At 39.6% G+C, this 23379-nt stretch overlaps 1 protein-coding gene across 5 annotated transcripts in view; it reads right to left on the reverse strand.

The window, feature by feature from the left end:
- Positions 1 to 23379, reverse strand: part of ADAM22 (ADAM metallopeptidase domain 22) — a 201788-nt gene that overhangs the window by 48441 nt on the left and 129968 nt on the right. For all 5 annotated transcript variants that reach the window (XM_089776712.1, XM_075922419.2, XM_075922416.2 and 2 more), the window contains exons 8-17: positions 22549 to 22619; positions 19609 to 19683; positions 13740 to 13811; positions 12699 to 12865; positions 10442 to 10526; positions 9901 to 9991; positions 8194 to 8245; positions 5703 to 5802; positions 1606 to 1677; positions 1072 to 1164 (exon numbers count right to left, since the gene is read on the reverse strand). In XM_089776712.1, the coding sequence (XP_089632838.1) occupies positions 1072 to 1164; positions 1606 to 1677; positions 5703 to 5802; positions 8194 to 8245; positions 9901 to 9991; positions 10442 to 10526; positions 12699 to 12865; positions 13740 to 13811; positions 19609 to 19683; positions 22549 to 22619 (878 nt within the window). The remainder of the gene's footprint in view (positions 1 to 1071; positions 1165 to 1605; positions 1678 to 5702; positions 5803 to 8193; positions 8246 to 9900; positions 9992 to 10441; positions 10527 to 12698; positions 12866 to 13739; positions 13812 to 19608; positions 19684 to 22548; positions 22620 to 23379) is intronic.

Consider the following 23379-nt stretch of genomic DNA (forward strand, 5'->3'; position numbering starts at 1 on the left):
GTAGATGTGCTTTTTTGGAATAAGCCAGGGTGACTGACCCTTTCAGAGGAGTGAGGACCAATGGATTGGTGGTTACCTGCTACTCACTTAGCCTTAAGGGAAAGCAACTGGGCCTTATAATTGGCAGCTATGACAGGAAACAGGGAGGAGAGAAGAAAGTTGTTGAGCCTAGGAAGAGATATCAAGGTCCTGGCTAGACAAGACGTTGGTCTTCAGAAAAGATCCCTGAAGAAGTACTATCTGGGGAAGGGTGCCAGGGTACATAATATCCTTAGGGAATCCACCTTCCTGAGAGGCGGTAATTAGTTTGATGGAAGAAACCTGAGCACTGTCTACATCAGGGCATAGGCCAGCTTAGCTACATAGCACATGTGTGTGGATTTTTCAGAGCCCTAAGCGACATAACTGGGTTGTCCTGACTCTTTAGTCCAGACAGAGCTTATGGAAGTTTAAGCTTGTTTAATTTGTAAATCCTCCTGGCTTCTTAATATGGGACTTGCCCCAGAGCCAATTTAATACAATGCAAGTCTTTTTAATTAATTAATTCACTGGGCTTTGGACCAGACCGGTGTAAGTTAAAGTAACAGCAGGCCTCCTTTAACCTACATATCCTAACACCTTACAGCTAGTTGCTTTTTTCATTACATTCTTCTGTGACCCTCTGTTCTAAAATGTTTCCCAACAGAAACTCCCTCTGATTCAGAAAGGCAAATTCAGAAGTGATGTGTAAGTTACATGGTGCATGCATCTGAACATGTAAATGTAAATGAGTTCAGAGGGAGTCCAAACTGATTTGGACTGGTTTGGGATTGAAATAAGATTTAAATTAGGCTAGACTTAGATTCACCTCTGACTCTGGCCCACAATCCCTGCCCCAAATATCTTACAATCTAAAAGACAAAGATCAGAGCTAGATTAACCAATTGTTGATGAGTTTCAAGGGTCAGAGTTTCAGAAAGGGAGATCCAAGGTCTGAGAGCAAAAATGCATGTGCAATTGTGCCTATAAACACCTGACCTCATTAACTCTCCAGAAATGACAGCGCAAGTGGTTTTAAATAATCATACTTACCTGACACTTCCTACAGCAAAGCCCATTGCTGCACTGTGAGCCTGCAGTCAGGGTGCATGCATGACAGCAATCTCCACCTTCAATGGCACATTCCTGGAGAGCAGACACGTGTGAAATGTTACAGAAAAAAGCCCATGTCTCCAAAAGCTCCATTATTGTCACCAGGTGCTTTTAAACTCGAGTAGATTTCAACCAGGCTCTGTGAGAAGCTGAATATATACTATACGCATGCCAATAAAACCTCAGAATTTTCACATAGTGAAGTGTGAGATAACATAACTTAACCTGTATATAAAATAGGACATAACTGTAATAACTGTGTGGTATCTGTTGCGGTGACAACTGTTTAATGGTGACAACTGTAAATCTTGATATATTAATACCCATTTCCCAAATATTAAAAATAATCCTTCAGGGCCCCAGAGATTTTAGTCTGGACCGCTCTCATTAATATCAATGGGAATTGTGGGTGTCAATGATTCCTGGACCAATACCTGAGGCTGTAGTTACTGATCCAAAACACATTGCACTTACTGCAGTAGTACCACAGTCACACTCTTCTCCATCTTCAACAAAACCATTGCCACATTCTGGAGGATCTAGAAGCTGTAGTGCAAAAAATTAAGAAAAACAAGATGCTACAAATTTTTCCCAAGATCCCAAGTGAATTTCTCAATTGTTAACCAAGTGAATTTCTCAATTGTTAACTATGTACAATTTGTTCAATGTGACTTTAAATATATTTAATTTAATTTACTCACAAGATAACATTTGCATTGTTTAGAGAGAGGGGATCTTAATAGGCTGATCTTGATCTTAATATCAACCTTCAAATGGAGTGCTGAAGGATAATGTACCCTGAAATATGTGGTTTTATTTCCCACATGTTTCTTGCAGAGGGGACTGTATTCCCCCTTCCTTGCTAAAAGAAAGCATGCACCTCTGAAAGATTTGTGAATTAATAAACATTACTTTAAAAAAAACTGTTTTATTTTAAAAGATTTTGGATACAATATTTTTATCACAACTTGATCACTCTAGCTTCTACTTCTTTCTTTCACATTTTCATATTGTATAAAAGAAAAATCTAAATGCTGCTAATCTATTGTGCTAAGGGATACAAAAATTTCTACTAAAGTATTTTGTGAATTAGCATAATTAGTAAACAAAACCATGGTGAGTAAAATCGCTTTGTTGCAAAAAAGAATCCACCTAATGAAGGGATTTAATAATCAAAATTTCTCATAATCTGTGGTGAAATATGAAAAAGCAGATATGGAAAAGGAAGGATACAGGTGTACAAAAACAAAAAATCATTACATCGTATCAAAAAACTAAACAGCTCTGACTCTCCTTTGCTTTAATAAGAATATCTGTTTAAAAAAAACACATAACATTTTGCAGAGGTATTCTCTTTTATTATCATCCAAATGAGAAAATAGCATTTAATGTGTGAGCCTCATGAGATGATTTTCACTCGGTGATGAGAGAAAAAGCAAATTCATTCTTGTTTACTCAATAAAAGCAGTTCTCTCATAATGAGAAATCTACAAACCTGCAACCATAAACCATCCAAGTGAAGAGCGATGCCTCCCTCTAGTGCTTACTGCAATTCAGCAGCTGTGCAATTGGTCACAACATTTACTCTCTTCCTCCAGCTACTGCAGAAATAAAAATCCCACTTGGAAATTGCTATTTCCTTTTACATTTTTGTGACAATCGAAGCTGCCAATTTAGCCTGTCTGCATGGTTCCCCACTAGTCCAAGAATTAGCATTGTAGGTGACAGCATCTGTTATAAACCAAAGATTCAAGATTCCCATCCTGACTATCTTGAAATTTGGCTGCTGCTGCTACACACAAAGCCGGTGTTCACCAACCAACCTATTGCAGAAGCCACCGTCCTAAATGTACTGACTCTTTTGCTAGTTGTTTCTTTAGCTCTAACTTATATTGATTTCCCTTTAAATTGTTAACAGCACTATTGTTTCCATGTTATATCATTTGTATTTTTCACCTGGATTTAAGTGTTTAGTGCCATAATGTTCCCACTGCTGCATCTGTTGATAGAGGGATAAATACAGACACAGAAAGGAAGGATGCCATTTCCAGGTAATGTACATCACCTCTCTCCCAGCTGTGCAAACATCCCTTTGTGGGGATCTCAAAGTTCCTGGTCTCAATTTGGGAGCGGTAGGCTAGGTACAGGATTGCTCCCTGTCCTGCTATCCTTTTTCTCCTCCTTCTAGTTTAAGGAGCCTTAGTTTAGCAAGGTATTTTAAGCATGTGTGCAACTTAAAGCAAGTAAGCCTTGACTACATACTTACTTAAAGCTATACAAATGCTTGCATATTAAATCAGAGCCAGTGTAGTTATGCCAATGCAGAACGTCTCACTGAGAATTTACCATCTTTCCTTCTTTGTAGTCTGATGTCTCCAGTGGCGGGAACCTGTGTGGCCAGCGGCAGGCCTGACAACTCAATTCCCACAGAACATTCAAGTTACACCCAGAGATTAATTTGATCCACTGAATACTATCCCTCTCCATCCTCTTGGCCCACCTTATGCTCTGTCTCTAAATTTTCAAGCAGTATTTTAAAAGGTATAGTTGCAAAACAACTTGTTGCCAAATAGCAGGAGGTCAGAGAAGTAGTCTCTTCGAGAATTGATGGCAAAGACATAATTATTTCAGAAGTGGTTGGTTTATTAATCTTCCCCTAGGGTCCAAATATATTATCTTTTCTTTTTCCAGTAATAAGAATATACCATAGACACTACTAGTCCCTGGAGTTTGCAGGGTAGCTTGCTGCCGTTGTACCAAGCCATCAGACTAGCTCTGCAAGCTAAATCTTAAAAGCAGATGTAAAGGTGAAACAAAAGCAGGTGTAAAGGTGAAACAAAATCCACACTGACAGATATTACACCAAAGTGATGAAGAACTACAGCTATATTGAATGTTTGCAAAGAAATCCAAAGCCTCATTAAATTAATTTGGTCTCATGTTCCATTTCAAATGCCAACCTTAGTTCATGCAAATCTTCAGAGCAGAACTGAGTGACTGGTGTTTTTTCCTCAAAACCTGGTGAAACTTTGTGCTTTTACAATGGGTTTTGTGGTCTGCACCTCTCAAGCAAATGTTAGGGGACGCTGGGGAACATGAAGCCACATGCATAACATTTTTGCCAAGCTGTAATTGGAAAATCTGGAAAGGGTATAGGGCTGGAAATCTAAAGTCACAAGTATTTTCTTGATATGACTCAGCTCTTCCAGTTTCAGCTGGATCATAAATATCACAGCAACAACTTTCCTTGGAGTATTTTCTTTATCATCATTTTGTGTCCTGCCCGAATACAGGGAGAGTAAAAAGATAATTTGTTTGAATGTATCCTGAACCTTTACAAAACTTTAGCAGTGTAATAGTTAAATTCAATAAAAACAGAATCTCTTGAGGATTACTTTATTGAACTGCAGAACACATCTCTATCCTCAGTAGATGTTTACTATATGAACAAGACACCATCTTCTCCTGACTGTCCTGCACAGTAACCCCGAAGTGGATTGAAGAATAGTCTTAGGGTACGTCTACACTAGCCCCCTAGATCGATCTAGGGAGGCTAATGAGGGCAACCAGAATTGCAAATCAAGCCCAGGATTTAAATATCCCGCGCTTGATTTGCATGTTCCCGGCGGTCACCATTTTAGAAATTGACTAGCCTAAAGTAACTGCCCGCGTCCACCGGCGGCTCGTGATCCTAGGCGAGCTAGGCAGCTGCCTAGGGCGCCATTGGCCCGGGCACCTGATGATGATATCACAGCCATTGACGGCTGTGCAGGCAGGGGCGCCGATTGCACCGCCCCGCCTAGGGTGCCAGCTGCTGCAGCCAGCCTCAGGCTGCACCTGCTCGAGTCTACATGCGGCAGTGAAACGGGCTTCCGATTTAAAGCCCTAAATCGAATTAGGTGGTATTCCTCCTGCAATGAGGCAGTTACTTCGGGCTAGTCAATTTCTAAAATGGCGACTGGCTGGGAACATGCAAATCAAGCGTGGGCTTGATTTAAATCCTGGGCTTGATTTGCAATTCCGGTCGCCCTCATTAGCCTCCCTAGATCGATCTAGAGGGCTAGTGTAGACATACCCTTAGTTAGATTGATTCCAGGATGGTCTTAACAAAGTGAGTGATCAGTATTGAATCAAACCAATAATGCTGATGTAGTGTTCCCTTATCTTGCATGACCACTCAACAACTGCCAGCTTCTTCAACAGGACAAAAAGAACAAAACAACCACCAAAATCCCCACACCATTAGTTATAAAAATACAGGATCTAATGTTATTATTCAGTGCTATACTAAAGATTTATTCTGCTGTATGTGAGGAAGAACTTTGCTCTTTAAAAAAAATGCTGGAAGAATCTGTACAAGATATTGAAAACATAAAGATTACATGATGTGTGTATCTTGTGCTGACCCCTTTGCACAAGATGAATTTCACCCTCTGAGCCTTGGCCAGAAAGGGTAGCTTCCTTCTTCCAAGAGTTCTAGCAGCAAAAAAATGTATTTATAAGATTGTGGACAGGTGAGAAGTATGATATACCTTGACCAATCTTCCCTTTCTTAATATTAAGTTAATTACCTTGGATGGCTTATTGAAGAGGCAAGCACCACCTCCGTTGTTTAAAAATTCATGATACTCCTCAATATCACACTTGGAAAACTTGCTTGGAAGATAATAACTACAAAGAAATAGAGCAGTTGGTTATTTATTTCTCAACTCACTTTTAACCATTACACAATATTCTATCTGCTTCCAAAATATGGGAGGAACATATTCTGGGAAAGAAATCGCTAGGGTACTTAGTTGAGATCCATGCGATCTGTTTGCAAACTAATTTGTAAATCAATGATTCCATTTTAACTTGTAAGCCTTTTTGGCAATATTAAGCTGTCTTTTAACAGTGAGAAGAGAAACATATTCAAGAGATGAGACCAAATGCTGCAAACACTTGCTACAAAGCATAGAGCTTATTAATATGCAGGTTCCATTTGAAGTTTTTGTGGGATCAGATTTTTATTTGAAGGCCTATATACTTTAAGCCATCAATCAACAGGGTCGTCAGAAAATTATTCATAGATGGAAATAGAGTTTTTTTGGCCTATATGATGTGATACATTATACTACCATCTTATCACGTACTTTTAACAAAAATTTAAAATGACATGTAGTCCTGTGGCATCTTAGATACTAACAAAAATATATATAGTATCATGAGCTTTCATGGGCAAAACCTATTCCTTCAGATGAGCATGAGTGGACACTAGTTTATGGGAAAGGGATAGCTCAGTGGTTTGAGCATTGGCCTGCTAAACCCAGGTTTATGAGTTCACTCCTTGAAGGGGCCATTTAGGGATCTGGGGCAAATCTGTTAAGGATGGCACTTGGTCCTGCCATAATCACAGAGGACTGGACTCAATGACCTCCCAAGGTCCCTTCCAGCTCTATGAGATAGGTATATCCCCATAGAGAGAGAGAGCAGATAAAATTCACCCCAGTACAGAGAGGATCTATGTGAAGTCTTATGCACCAATCAAGATACATAGCTACACATATTCCAAGTGCAAAAGGGGAGCATACTGTGATCATCTTGTCTTACCTCCTGCATAACACAGGCTGTGGGTAAGCATGGTTAAGTTGTGCAGAAGATCTTACACAGAGGTATGAATTCTCCCTAAGGTGACTTAAGAGATCGCTTTATTTAGGCCCAATTTCACAAAAGTGCTGTGCAATTCATTGTGACATTGGCACATGCTTTCCTGATTCGGGGCAAATATTTACACAGCAGTGGATAAAAACACTAACAAAAGTACTATTAAAAACAAGCCTGCATTGACTTTAGGTTTCCAGCCCACTATCCTTTCCAGATGTCCTTGCAGTTTATGTATTCTTTGGCAAGGTGGTCTGGTGCCAAGATAAGGAAACATGTTCCATCTATCGCCTCGCCCCAGTTAGGGAACCCTATCACAGCAAAACTATCCACTATGTCCTGCATATTGTCCAGATTCACTACTTTTCTAAGCAGAACTTTGATTGCCCTGGCTATCTCAATCATAGCAGCCTCCATAAAAGATTTACTCCATATTGGTTCCCTATGGATTGGTAGTAGTCTGGCTTTTCAAGTGTCCATGGGGCAATCAGTACTTGTTTCTCAACTGTCAGAGCTGGTCTCACTCTGGTATCACTGTGCTTCAGGGATGGGGAAAGCTTGGTGCACAGTTCCAAAAATGTGCCCTTACACACGCAAAAGTAATGCACCCTTACTCATCATCCAGGAGCTACATAACTATAAACTCCCACCACTCAGGTCTAGTTTCTTTGGCTCAGAAGCAGCGTTCAGCTGTGTCAAAATGTATGAATTGCTCCATTCCATGGCTTCCAGCAAGCTTATATTTGTGTGTGTGGCATCACATTGCTCCATGCAGTGATTAGCTTAGGCTCTGTAAATACCACAGGATAATGTGATATGTTTGCAATATACACAACAGCATGCAGCTGTGTGGGATCCATTCTTGCCATTCTTTGTTGTGAGCACAGGCCACCCAAGCTTAGGAAAAAAAGGCACAAAAAGGCTTGTTTGCTGTTGACTTCAGGAAGGGGTGGGGAAGCAAGTGCCTCTTGGGAGGCTGATGACAGTCACCCATAACCACCTGCAGCAATGTTTTTTATCCCATAAGGCATTAGAACCCTAGCCCATAATTAAAATCAGCTGCAGGTGATTACCCACAATGCATCACTCCTTATGAAGCTGCAAGGCTGGCAGTGAGGATGTGCTCTGTTTACCACTGCCACCTACTGGGGAGAGGCAGCATTGCATTTGTTAAATTGGATGCTCAAAGTCAAATAAAATAAAATAAAACTGATTTTGTAGTGTAGATCCATCCTAATTTTATGTAAATCAGAAATGTGTCTATTTTTCTCTAGCAGTACTATCAACATGTGCAGCTAGAGTTGCTGCCCCTAAATCATGTACAACTTTTTCAGATGCTCAGGCTCAACCATGAAAGATATAATATTTGCTGATTCATTTGCTTTATGTCATTACATGGAAATTCCTATAAAAATGTCTTACCCAGTGTCTCCCATTATACATCCAGACCACGTGTCCTCACATTTACACTCACCTAAGAACAAAAAAAGTAAAATTCACTGAGTCTGACAATGTTAAAATCTCTGCAGAACATACACTATGTTTATCATCTTAAAAAGAACAGTGAAAACACTACATCCCTAATTTCTTCAAAATAACATACATGGCAAGAAACATTTACTTTTTTCACTATGCACAGGACTCAAAGCTACATGTAGTAAATCAATTAAGGAATTCATCTGCAAACAAACACCTGGAAGATGATAGGTGACAGCCAGCATGGATTTGTAAAGAACAAATCATGTCAAACCAATCTGATAGCTTTCTTTGATAGGATAACAAGTTTTGTAGATAAGGGAGAAGCAGTGGACATGGTATTCCTAGACTTTATTAAGGCATTTGATACGGTCTCTCATGATCTTCTTATCAATAAATTAGGCAAATACAATTTAGATAGGGCTACTATAACTGGCTGGATAACCGTTCTCAGTGAGTAGTTATTAATGGTTCACAATCCTGCTGGAAGGGCATAACAAGTGGGGTTCCACAGGGGTCTGTTTTGGGACCGGCTCTGTTCAATATTTTCATCAATGATTTGGATATTGGCATAGAGAGTATGCTTATTAAATCTGCAGATGATACCAAGCTGGGAGAGGGTTACAACTGCCTTGGAGGATAGAGTCATAATTCAAAATGATCTAGACAAATTGGAGGTATGGTCTGAGGTAAATAGGATGAAGTTTAATAAGGACAAATGCAAAGTACTCCACTTAGGAAGGAACAAACAGAATGGGAAGCGACTATCTAGGAAGGAGTACTACAGAAAGGGATCTAGAGTCATAGTGGACCACAAGCTAAATATGCGTCAACAGGGTGACACTTGAAAAAAAAGCAAACATGATTCTGGGATGCATTAACAGGAGTGCTGTGAGCAAGACACAAGAAGTCATTCTTCTGCTCTTCTCTGTGCTGATAAGGCCTCAATTGAAGTATTGTGTCCAGTTTTGGGCACCATATTTCAAGAAAGATGTGGAGAAATTGGAGAAGGTCCAGAGAAGAGCAACAAGAATGATTAAAGGTCTAGAGAACATGACCTATGAAGGAAGACTGAAAGTATTGGGCTCAATTAGTTTGGAAAGGAGAACACTAAGAGGGGACATGATAGTGGTTTTCAGGTATCTAAAAGGGTGTCATAAGGAGGAGGGAGAAAAATTGTTCTCCTTGGCTTCTGAGGATAAGACAAGAAGCAATGGACTTAAACCGCAGCAAGGGAGGTTTAGGCTGGACATTAGGAAAAACTTCGTAACTGTCAGGGTGGTTAAAAACTGGAATAAGTTGCCTAGGGAGATTGTGGAATCCCTATCTTTGGAAATATTTAAGAGCAGGTTAGACAGACATCTATCAGGTATGGTCTAAATGGTAATGGGTCCTGCCATGAGGGCAGGGGACTGGACTCAATGACCTCTCAAAGTCCCTTCCAATTCTAGTGTTCTGTGATTCTACACATTGGATAAACTTTCTTCCATAAAAACACGTTACTCTGTAATCTTGACAATCGTAGAAAAAAAATTATTGCTTTCCATTTCATGTTTTCCAGTGAAATCAAGAGGAAAGTCCTCCACTATATAAAGAGCTTCACTTGAAAGAAGGAAAAGCAAAGAAAAAATATATATATACACACAAACTTACCAGTTAGCAGTTTTCTTTTATCTGAGAAAATGCCAAGATTGTGGCCTAATGACTGTGCCAATGTCACTGAAAGTAAGTCTGCCTTTCCAAACTGAAATAAACAAATCAGGATGCAAACAATCATCATTTTGACACAAGAATCTTAAAATATAAACACACCTTTTATACCTTTTAAAATAAGATTTTTAAGGCAAAAGCAGATCAATGGATTTATGGCTCTTACTTCAGTGAAGACCTATTAAATGCAGCTGGATAATGGACCAGCATTCAGTGAGACTAAACTCACACTTAAGAATAGGCTAGGTAAGATTTTGTGTGAAGAGAAAATTTCAGATTCTAGTTTGGAAATTTGGCTGAACCGAAACTCAAAATTTTTCCATTTGCCTTTTAACATTATCCTTTGTTTGAACATTCTTTCATGGGTCTTCATTAATATTCTGTATCGATCATGCAACAGGAAGACATTTTGACAAAAAGGTGTGTGAGACACAAACACTATGTCTACACATCAATTTTCGCTGGTATGAATATTCACACTTACTTCATTCACACCTCCACCTTTCAGTAGTGAACAAATTCCACCAATGTAGGCTGCTCCGCTTCGACTGCTTTGAAATTGACTTCCCCTTTAAAAAACAAAACAAAATGAAAAAGTTTACTTATTATGTTAAGCAATCCTTCTATTTACATCTCTTATTTCCAAATGCCAGATGCAGTTACTGTGTTGCTCACTGCTCACAAACAGAATACAGGGCTGTGAAAACCAAAGAATCTTTCACAATTCTTTCAAGGAAATCTTTCCCTAAACAGGGAAGGAGAAATAACATCTGTTTTCATGCACTGGCAAATTCTTTGAGGATGAAACTCTCCTATAGTTTCATAAAGTTGAAGGCCAGAAGGAGTCATAACATTATCTACTTTGACGAAGTGGGTCTTTGCCCACGAAAGCTTATGCTCCAATAAATCTGTCAGTCTATAAGGTACCATCGGACTCCTCATCACTTTTGCAGATCTAGACTAACACGGCTACCCCTCTGATACTTATTATCTACTCTGACCTACTATATTAAATTTCAACCAAATACCCCTATATTGAGCCTAATCACTTTAGACCAAAGCATTTCATTCCTCAGAAGATCAAGCTGCCATGAGCCACAGGCAGAGATCAAGGTGCCACCCATGTCCAAAGTCCCTGCAATGGCATTCGCATTTGAAATTGATTAGATGAGACATGTCCAAATGATCCTAGCAGGTGAATCAAGCCCCACGCTATAGAGAAAGGCAACTGTCCACAAGGTCTCTACTACTCCCTGGAGAAAAATTCCTTTATGACTCCTGATCTGGGACTCAAGATAACCCTGAGCATGTAAGCAAGACACATCAGCCAGGCATCATTAGCAAAGGGAATTCTTTGCACCCTCTCAGAGCACTGATCCACCCTGTCTGATGTCCTGTATTCAGTTGTGGCTGACCACACATTCTGCAGGGTAAGATGGAAAAAAACCAAAACCAACCCACAATATATTGGGTCAATTAGGCCTCAGGAGAAAAAAAATCTATCCCGGCTCCTGCAGGTGACTGGCCGAAGCCTTGAGGCATGGTATTTCCCCAAATGAGAGCATGCTGAGGGCTATACAGGCAAAGGCATGTTTCCCTGAACTATGACAGAAGGGAAGGAACAGGAGATTCAAAGATTCACAGGTTCCAAGGCCAGGTGGGGTCAGCACACAACCATCAAGCTCATTCCCTTAATTCCACTATTTGTATCCCTGGTAAAAAGGTGTAATTGTAGGATATGCTATTTCTAGATGATCTAAGAATGTAATGTTCTCACACTATTTTATTATTATTTGTAATTATAGTAACGGCTAGACTCAAGAGGCTCCAATCAAGATTGTGGCTGCACCAAATAAAGTGTCCTACAGCAACAAGAGATCATGCCCCAAAGAGCTTACAATCTGAACAGAGAAGGCAAAGGCTGGAAAAAAATATAGTATTTTATCCAATTACATAGATGGTGAACAGAGGCACAGGAGTAATAAAATCTGGGCCCACTAATATTTATGCACCATGCTTAACTTTACTCATGTAAAGTCAATAGAACTAATTTAGCACATGCCTAACTGTCTATGGGATTGGGCCCTAAGTGACCTGATCAAGGTCACACAAAAAGCTTATGGCGAAGCAGGGAACTGAACCCCAATCCAGTTGCTCACCAAGAGATTGCTCTTTTATCTTAGATTTTATTACATGAATCACACTACCAAAACAATTCAGGGAATTAGAGAAGAGCAGAAAAGCTCCTCCCAGGAATGATATTCAACTTTCAATCCTTGTGGTGCACTTGTCTCTGGACAAGTTTGAGGGAACAGAGAACCTCAGCAGGGCACCCAGGATGTATTGCATCATTGGCTTTTAAGAAGTTCTCCACACTAGTTTCAATGTTCTGCTATAAATGAATAATGTGAGTGGCCCACTGGTAGTGTTCTACTGCAATATAGTGCCATGCAGTATCCATCAGAGCAGCTGTGTTGGTGTGGTAGGTAGTTACACAATACAACAGGAGTTCACAGCACATGCAGTTTGTGCTTAGTATATTGAAACTAGCATGAAAGTTATCTCTAATGATATGATTAGTTACACTGTTCTGCCCTCCCACCTCCCTGTTCCGACACATTAGTGTCAGGTTTACTGTATGCTGCATAACACAATAGAGAGGAGACATGCCAGCCACTAATAATAAAGTGCTCCCCATGGAATGAAAAAATAGTAATAAAATGGCATACAAAGTTACGTACGAAAAAAGGTGAACTGCATCACTTTTCTCTCTGATAAAATCTCTCCTATATTTCATAAACTCACGTAGGGTCACCAATGGGTTTTCAGATATGGTGAACTTGTTATCAGTAGCCCAGGTTTCCATGGCAACCAATACTATCCTGGTGTTAAGTTGTTCTTTATAAATCTAGTAGATTAACAAAATGAACAAATATATTATATCAAATGAAATAGAGGTGCTTCTTTTCCTTTTTTTTTTTGGTAACAGCTTACATTTTGAGGTAATACAATATTTAGTCTGTAATAATGAACATTTTGTTCTGTGAAGCTCACTAACTTTCTTTTTTTAAACAGGAAATAGTACTAGAGATGAAATCCAAAATTTTAGGCCCCATCCTAGTAAGCATTTCTGCATGACCAAAGAGTCTACCAGCAAAGAGCTCCTGGCAGAAGCTGAGCCTGGTTAAGATCTCTCAGTCTCTAAAATCTTTGTTAGAATGAATTGAGAGATTTCATACAAATCTCTAAAGGACCACACAAGAATCCTGGATAGCTCAAAGATTTATATTTGGAAAAATCATGGTTTATCTTTATTTTATAGTATTCAGCATTCCCTACTTACACAAAAGGGCTCTATATGCCTTAACAGATATATGTAACAGGAATTATAACTATTTCCATTATTACAGAATTCTTCAGCAGTGCTGTGAGCAGTGCCTGAGTGGCTTATCAGAAATCATGATGTCACAGATCAAAGGATTTCAATAGTGGGAATACTATTTTTCATTTGCAAATACTGGAAATGTTTCTGGGTAGACTAGCCATCTACTATCAATTTTTAGTCTCAAACAACTACCTATATTTCCCTGCTCCATATAAAATAGTATGAACTCAAATTTCTCAAAGGCTGAACAAAGCATATAATTTCTCTAAAAATTTTAGTGCAAAATTCACATAAATTAAAATCATGTCTAGGTGTGAAAAAACATTTCCTACAATTATCAGCACCATGATCATGTGAATAACAGCATTAGAAAAGCATTTAGTTGAGTGATACTTACTAAATCTGCCATGTTCACCACTGATTTAGCATAGCTGTTTGTGTGGCCAACTGATAATCTATGTTTCTTACACTGAAAAACAAGCACAGACCAGTTACAAATTTATTTCTGCAAATAATTTTGACTGAAAAACATAAAGCAAAAGATGGATCTATTAACAGAAGCTGTATTCAAGCTACTTATCTTTTGTAGTGACTAGAATGTTAAAAAAATCTGTCCAGCAAATTCTTTAGATATGCATATTACCTACTCGCCTTACAATGGTGTGGTGACGATTCGTTAATGAATGTTTAGAAAGTTCTTTAAGATCCTTGGTGATACGTGCTACAGAAATGCAAAGTGTTGTTATTAATTGCTATTATTATTAAACAGTTAACATTTAGATACCAATACAGGTCTTGACAACATAACTGCAGTAGAATTACCTGAAATTGCTTCACAGAAGTTATTCCATTAACACACATAACCACAGCTTCACTTATCTAAATATATTTTCTTGCAGTTATTCTATGCCTTTATTCATACATTTTTATGCATGTAAAGGGCTCTGGAGCCCCAAAAGTTTGAGAACCGCTGATCTATAGCAATAGTCTCATACACTTTGTAAAGATACACAACTGGGTCCCTTACTGCAAAGTACTGTAGTATTACTCTACAAAGTTAAAACAAAAGACAGGACTATGTAGCACTTTAAAGACTAACAAGATGGTTTATTAGGTGATGAGCTTTTGTGGGCCAGACCCACTTTCTCAGATCAAATTGTTGAAGAAAATTGGCATGACCATATATACCAAAGGGCCAAATGATATCCCTTTGGTATATATAGTCATGCCAATTTTCTTCCACAATTTGATCTGAGGAAGTGGGTCTGATCCATGAAAGCTCATCACCTAATAAACCATCTTGTTACTCTTTAAAGTGCTGCATAGTCCTGTCTTTTGTTTCAGCTAGACCAGACTAACAGGGCTACATCTCTATTACTATTCTACAAAGTTAGTATTTCCTACTCAGCACAGCAATCTTCCCAAGTTTTTCCACCTTCTATAAACAAGCCCTTCTATAAACAAGCACTTTATATGTTATGGCACTTAGCTAACACAATGACAAGGATCCTAGAAAAACCTAACGCATATAGCCAAATTTTTCAAAAGAATCTAATGATCTTGGGCCCAATTCTGGATGGCTTAAAAGGACCTCATTTTCAAAAGTCAGGCCCATATATACTGTGTTAATTTGGACATTCAAAATTAGTAGTTACATTTGAAAATAGTGCTGCCAGACATAATATCAAGAACTAGTAGACTGAGGCTTTAAAAACATTGTCCACGTAGCCCATTCAACAACTCTGAAATATCAGAATGTGTCTGGTAGAAGCAATCACTGAAAGGCTCCCATATGTTCCTGTTGACTGCCAAAGCTCTAGCCCTGCCACTTGTCTGGCCCCAGAATACCAAGGAATGGTCTTGATTGAATGGTACTCAGTTTTTATTTTCTTCTTGTCCACAGCAGTAATTAGATCAGCCAAAATTGTATCTCCCTGTTATGTCTTGGAAAAATACATGCAGCTGGCTTCAAAGAGTTCCTGAAGATTTCAGGAAGCTACAAGCCTTCAAGGCCTATTAGAAATTATCCACATTCCTACCCCTCCATCATGCAAAACTGGGAGCCTCCAGACTGCTCATATTTTCAGAATCCTGCTGTGCTATTCTTTGAAGTAGCAGCAGCTGGCATAAGAGGGTGTGGGGAGCAATTGCAATTGGAAGGTTCTAACATTCATATGTCTGCCAGAAACAAGCCAAGACTGTTTCTATGAACAGGAGGCAGAAAAGGAGACTAGAGTCTGAACAAGAGTATTCAGAGCTGGGCTGGTGGAAAAGGAGACCAGAATATTACTGTAAAAATCTGAGTCAGAGAGATGAAAAAGAAGGGCACTCTTAGGAAGGGATGAGAGACAAAGGTGAACATTGGGAAGCTGAAGATCACTATTAATGAAGGCAATGACAGGAAAGAGGAGGTAGATAGGCACAAAGAGAATACAGAAAATAAGGTAAAACCCAGTGGGATAAGACAGTCTCTTCCTATACGGGTAGTGTTGCCTAGGAGTCAGCCTTCAACATCACATGATGTGGTCCTGTAAGATTTTGGAAAGTCTGATATATATACACACCAGGACTTAGGTAAAGAGGAAGTAGCCCCAGATATAAGTAGCATTTGGAAGGAAATCCCATCATGTTTTTTTTTTAAGGGCATGAGTCCAGGAGCCTTGAAGAGTGGACAAGACAAGGCTCTTGTCTCCCCCAGCCAGTCTGGATGAGTTTTAGGAAGGGGACCAGCATATATGCTACTGTCCCCGTTGGAGCCTTAGGACTAACTGGGGAAAGGAGGAGCTAGCTAAGGCCCTGTAACTGGCTTCAACCCAACTCCAAGGAGGAGACCTGGGAAGACTCCTATTTTAAGGAGAAAGAGAATCTAAAAACTCCACGACTTCTTCTCTAGTTGATGTCTGTATTGACTGTCTTGTTCTAATGGCTGGCAGTTTTTCAACTTTGTCATTGACATTTTCCATTTGTTTTTAATTCATTACTGTTTATAATATCTTCTCAGAGAAGCAATGAGGGTGACTGTCAAAAGTTCCGGTCTCAGCTCTGCCATCGATTTACAGTGTGACCTTGGGCAAATCACATGCAGCTTCATTATCAAGGGGTGCTGAGCCTCCACAAGCCCAAGAGAAATAAGAGGCTCTGATGGAGCGTAGTCCCCTCTGAAAATCAGGCTCTTCCTATAATCCCATTTACCTATCTTTGAAACTAAAATAATGATGCTTGCTCACGTTTGCAATGGCCTAGGTCTAGGTAGGAGATCTACACATGAAATGTTTTAGATACATAATAATGACTGATAATTTTTATTAAAGGATTGGAAATAAAATGTATTTTCAGTCCATTTTTGTCCTTTTCAGCAAACACTGATATCGCCCCACAAAAATTTCTCATGGAGATATTTGGTTCATTTCCTTCTTTGTGATCTAGTTATGGGAGCACATCTCTATAAGTGACTGCCGCTAGCAGTTCATCTCAGGTCACTTATTCTTTGTTTTTAGATAAACATCTAACAGGGAAAATTTTATTGGGGTTTGTTTTGGTTTTTAAATTAAATCCATCTCTCCATCACTAATAAATCACTGTAAATTTGTGTGCATTATCAGGCAATAGAAAATTTACGGTAAGTCAACATTACAGCAAGTCAAAAACAAAAAAACAGATGTAAAGCATGTTGTACATGGCTGTTTATTTCCAGCTACCATAAAATACCCTTGGTGTGTTACATCCACCACAGATTATAGAGTCAGAGCAAGGAAACTATCTGTGAATAAAGTTCTATCCATTTATAATTCTCCAGTATTTTGAAGGTTCTCTCCCAGTTCCATGGTCACTGTTTCTACTCTATAGGTATAAATGAGAATATTAAGCAAGGACTACTGCAGAGTCAGTGAGCTCTGGGAACAGCTTGCTTACCCCGGACAGATTTCAACACTGATTTATGATGGCTGAGATATCACTAAGGTGTGGTCTATGCTTCAAAGTCAGATCAACATAACAGCATCATTCAAGCATGCGAAAAAGCCATAGCTATGCTGACCTAAAACCAAGTGTAGCTGTGGCCTAGTCGACAGACAAATGCTTCCGGTGGCGTATGTGCGGCTGCTCGGCAAGATGGACTTCCTATAGTGACACAATGTTCCTATAGTGACACAATATTCCTTTCCATTATTATAGGGAGCACCAATACTACAGCCTACTGCAGCATAGATAAAGCACACAACCTGTGCTGCTGCTGCATAGACATGGCTTAACATAGTATGTACTCAGCTGGCCAGGAATTCAGCAATTATAAGGCACTGCTCTTTGAGGATGGCAAAAACAGGAAAAAGATAAGTTAAAGAGACATATTTGCAATAATCTCCTCTAATTCTAATTGTTTAGATATGCAGCAACATAATTTGTGACCCTTAAAAAGATGCTATGTGCTCAGGGTTAACATAAAATTCATTCTGGGTGCAGGGTGGGGGGGCAAGGCTGGGGCAGGGCCTTGGGGAGAAGGATGCAGGCTCTGGGAAGGAGTTTGTATGGGGGAAGGAGCTCAGGGATGGGGCTGGAGCAGGTGGAAGCTGTGGTGTAGGGTGGAGGGGTTTGGAGTATGTGAAAGGGCTCAGAGCTGGGGCAGGGAGTTGGAGTGTAGGAGGGGTTGGGGATTGTGTGCTCTAGCCAGACAGTGCTTAACTCAGACAGCTCCCAGAGTTGATCACATGTCCAGCTCTTAGGCTCACAGTGGCTCTGTGCACTGCCCCTGACTGCAGGCAAAGATCCTGCAGCTCCCATTGGCCATAGTTCCTGGCCTATGGGAGCCTGGAGCCAGCAGTCAGGATGAGGGTAGTGCAAAGAGATCCTCTAACAACCCCAGTGCCTGGCCAGACATGCCAGTAGCTTCTTGGACCTGCTATATAACATATTCCATAGAATTTCATCTAGTTACTCCTCTATTGACCTGGATCATTTGCATTTGGCTAATCAATAACTTCCAGAAATTGATTCAGTCTTGATTTGAAGACTTTAAAGCATACTCTATACTATGCCTCCTCCCCGTCAATCTAAGCTATGCAATTTCAGCTATACAAATAACATAGCTGAAGTCAATGTAGTGTCTTTCATGTGGTAAGGTTGGTGGGAGCTGATCTCCCATCAACTTCAGCTACTCTTCTCATCCTGGTGGAGTACCAGAGTCAATGGGAGAGTGTTCAGAGCTTGAATTATCACATCTAAGAAGACACAATAAATGGATCACTGATGGATCAATCTCTGGAGCATCAATCCACCATGTAGTAGAAGACAAGCCCTAAGAGACAGAGAATCCACAACTCCCCTAATATTTTTTTCCCAATGGCTAATGATTATCATTGTTAAATTTTTTTTGCCTTAGGCTACCTCTACACTGGCAGCTTCTTGCGCAAGAACTCTTTTGTGGAGGAGTTCTTGTGCAAAAACTCTTCCACAAGAGAGTGTCTACGCTGGCATGTGCTTTTGCACAAGAGCATCCATGCCAGTGTAGATGCTCTCTTGTGCAAGAAAACTCTGATGGCCATTTTAACCATAGGGCTTTCTTGCGCAAGAAATTCATGTTGCCTGTCTACACTGGCCTCTTGCACAAGAACAGTTCCGCAAGACATCTTATTCCTGAGCGGGAGCATCATAGTTCTTGCGCAAGAAGCCCTGATTTTATACAGTAGAATGTCAGTTTACTTGTGCAAGAACATACAGCCAGTGTAGACAGGCAGCAAGTTTTTGCGCAAGAGCGGCCACTTTGGCGCAAGATCGCGCCAGTGTAGACACAGCATTATTTTCTATTTGAACTTGTCTGGCTTTAACATCCAGCTTTTGATTCTTTTTATGTCTCTCTCTGTTAAGATACGAAAGGGCTCTTTAACCTAACAAAGAAAGTGACATGCGTTCTCTTAAAAAAATAAAAAAAAAACACTAGCAAACTGCAGGCTTACAGTACAGGTTGTTTAGTTATTATAGTAAACATAATGTTCAAGAGAGTAAGGAACAAAAATCAGCATGAAGTCAGATATACAGCTGTTCATTCTGTGTCAAAATCTTGTTTTGTACATATTTTAGGTCTAATTATGTTCTCAGTTATGCTGCTGAAAATTAGAAGTAACTTTGCTGGAGTCACACAGTGATAGAAGTGAGATCAGAATCAACCACCCTATCTTTAGGACATAAACTACATTATTGTTTAAGCCTTGAAAGCACATAAGGCAATCATAAATTATCAATGTTTTTCAAATAGTGAAATACACAAGTCTTACCATTAGATGATCATTCACTATCATTAACTCAATATATTTTGTTTCCTTCTCAACTTTACGTGAAATCTGATGAACCTGCAGAAAGATTAATGTACAATAGCTGTTTAAATGGCAACTGGAAATAAATCCTAATTTCTCACATCAGCAAGGATACATCATTTCCCTGTGTTCTTGTCTATTATAAAACCTGCCATTGTGCCACCATTTTTTTTTATTTATAAAACTGACAGCAGTACTACTAAAAATAATTTGTAGGTATGTCAGATCAGCCTGTGTTTCCAAGCTATAAACAGGGACACATCTTTTAGCTACACATATAATCAGGAGATTTTTTGGAGGGTCAATAGGAAAATTATATTTTAAAATGTAGTGTGTTCTCTGCTCCCCATTCCTTCCAAAATACCTGTAAGTCCTACAAAATAAACTTAGACTTTTCTAAAAGAACTCTAGATTTTTTGAGAGTCTAAACAGTGTCTACATCTTTAAAAACTTGCTTAGTACCAGTTGCAAACTCACAGAATTGCTACAAACTCTCAGAATGGCAAATACAAAAAAGCCTTTTTATAAGGTCTTTACAACTTATTCAAATTCTAAATCAACTAGCACTAATACACAGTCAATTAAGTGTCACATTTCCTTCTGGTTTACAAATATTGACAGCCATGTTTCTAAGTGATGCCATTATTTTCCCTGGTCTTGCCATCTTATGTTATTCTTGTTGCTGTAAAACTAGAGCAACTGTTCCTTGTTTACGTAAAGGCAGATAATCCCTCTAGTGCTATTTGATATAAAGTGAATTTCACAAAAGTTATTTACGTGACCCATTTTTTTCATTTGCCTGTTTTCTTTTATGTCAGTGAATATGTGCTTATTATCTCTTTGAGACATTTACTCGTTTTTCATTCAATCCTTGCTTCTTTTCTGGGATGTGATTATGTAAGTATCATGCTCTTGGAGATAAACATGATAGCAGCAGAGTATCACTGCAAGTATATATTTCTCAGTGAATTTAGTGCTCATAAAAGGTCATTTAATACCACCTTCTTCTCACTGGTCTCCTCACTTCTCATCTACCTCCAAATAGCTGCTGCCACTCTCACCTTCTCACTATAAGATAGAATGTACCCATGTCCACACCATACACATTTGTTGCAATAACCTTTGTATATTGCATATATGGTAACCTTCATAAACCAATAATTTAGTAGTCAATATTATCATGATGACGTAGATATGACAACATTGTACACAAAGTTATAAAATTCCACTGTATGGTATTGTTAACACATGTTCCAAACTGAAGTTGGCAAACAGGTCTGTCTCAAAGGAATGTGCTCTGCTTAATTTGCATTTAATCAGTAAACAGAGTCACCAAGCAGGGAGGGGAGACAAAGTCAGCTCAATCAGGTGAGAAAAAGCAATAGGAAATCTCCTTCCCCATAGACCTTTGGCTTCCTGGTTCTCACCTGGAAATGTTTTTAAAAGACATGCTGAAACGATAAAAAGGAGGGGCAAACACATGTCTCTCTCCCTTCCCATTGCTTTCTGAACACCTGAAGCAACAAAGGAAGCCTTCATTGGATTTTGGGAGAAGGGTCCCTGACCTGAGGGTTTAGTCAGTAGATCTGCTGAAAGCATATGTTGAGAAATATTGCTTGAGTCTGACATAGTTTGTTAAGTTAGGCACTAGTAGCATTTTACCTCCATTTTCTTATAACCATTTCTGATTTTTATGCCTTATTACTTGTACTTACTTAAAATCTCTCTCTTTGTAGTGAATAAACTTGTTTTGTTGTTTTATCTAATCCAGTGTGTTTACATTGAAATGTCTGGCTGCAAGTTGTGTGATGATTATTTCTAATAAAGAAATAATGGAGTTCATATAAATTTGTATTGTCCATGAGAGGACAGTACAGGACATACATTTCTGCTGGAAAATCTAAGACTACGAGCAAGCTGGGGACACCCTGAAATATAAGCAAGGCCAGTAAGAGCCAAAGTATGGCTGGCAAGCAGCACACACAGCGATGTGGCTGGGAGTGACTTGCATACTGGAAGTTGTTAGTGAACAATTAAGACTGGAGACTGCAGAAGCAAAACATTGTAAAGGGCATTCCTGGTTAGAAGGCAGTGATGCCACAGCTCCTCATTAATCTGGATTGTATCCTGGTGCATCAAACACTTCCCCTCTTTAAATCCTGCTTTTGAAGTATTTTAATGTTGATGGGTAAAATTTTCAAAAGTACTTCAGTGTCTTAGGGTCCTGAGTCGTATTGACTTTCAGTGAGGCTTGACTGTGAAGTCACCTAGGCACTTTTGAAAATGTGCTTGATGTGTCCTAAATATCTCCACCACTCCAAGCTTTTATCATCACATACTATACTGGTGCACAGTAGTTTGTACATAAGGTGAGTAGTATGTGACTAATTTAGATTCAAGCTTTTTTATACAGGGATCGTGCTCTTTGTATGTCAATCCACAATGAATATTTGAATTACAAAAAGCAGGAATGTTCCCCTCCCCCATCCCCACCCACTCGATAAAGCAAGTATTTCTACAGCTATTCCCTCTGGCTATTCTCCTAGTCCACCATCATCACCTGAGATTTATCCAGAATGATCCTTGGTACACCTCTAATTTTGTTCAAAATCTAGGAAATTAAATGAATGAGCCATCTGGGTCCAACAGAGAAAAGTATATTGATTTCACTGTAACAAACATCAGTAGCTCATGGTTGCTTAGTGTGTAAGAAGAGATTTCTCAGCACTTTCTAGCAATGTTACCGAGATGTTACATACATAACTAAATAAAAACAGTTGCAAAGGCAGTAAGTCTCATGCTAAAACAGCAAGAGTAATAGGATTTTATGTGGCAAGATTCCTTCATTAGTGGCAAACCAACTCTCTTGATATAGCCTTTAGAAATTGTGTGGGCACATACCTGCCTTTTACTCCTTTTGTGTCTTGGCTTTACAACAAACTTCTGTGATGTGGTATTCATTTGCCAGAATTCTAAGTGGAAAACAAAGCCAAATAAATCTAACGTTAAAAAAAGTGCAGTGCTTTGCTTCATAACTTTGGGGCAGCATGAACACAATATGGAAATTTTCGTTCTATCAATCATATCTGATTATGATTTCATTTTTCAGTTTTTCTAGAAAAGGAAACAACATAACACCTACTTTTCCTAACAGAGAAATTATAAAAATTGAGCTATTAATAATGTTGGTCTGTTAATATAGTCATTCTGTGGACTTCATCTTCAGAAGGTGTTACAGGTTGAACCTCTCTGATCTGACACCCGTGGGACCTGACCAGTCCCGAAGGAGGGAATTTGCCTGACCAGAAGAAGTCCCTGGCTACTGGCCCCCCAGACAACTTTCCCTCCCTGCTGCTAGCCCCAGCTGTCCCCCCTGCTGGGCTGCCAGGCTACTGTGACCCCAGAAGCCTGAATTTCCCCAGTCCTAGCCCTGCTATCGGAACTGACGTATCCCTGGCTCGGCCCCACTATCAGGGCTGCCACATCTGCCATGTCTCCAGCCCTGGCCCCGCCATTGGGGCTACCACGTCTCAGGCCCTGCCACTGGGGTTGCCGTAGCCCCTGCTGTCCTACTGAGGCTCCAGCGCTGGTCCCAATCCCAGCCTCTCCGGGCTCCAAGCCACCAGCCCTCTTACCACTGGGGCTTCCAGCCAGGACTCCCTGGTCCAAGAACACCCATGGTCCTGGCCAGACCATGAATGTTGCTGGATGAGGGAGTCCCAGTTTTGAGAG

Source organism: Pelodiscus sinensis, chromosome 2 (assembly GCF_052426305.1).
Source record: "Pelodiscus sinensis isolate ZL-2025 chromosome 2, ASM5242630v1, whole genome shotgun sequence".
Classification (NCBI taxonomy): domain Eukaryota; kingdom Metazoa; phylum Chordata; order Testudines; family Trionychidae; genus Pelodiscus; species Pelodiscus sinensis.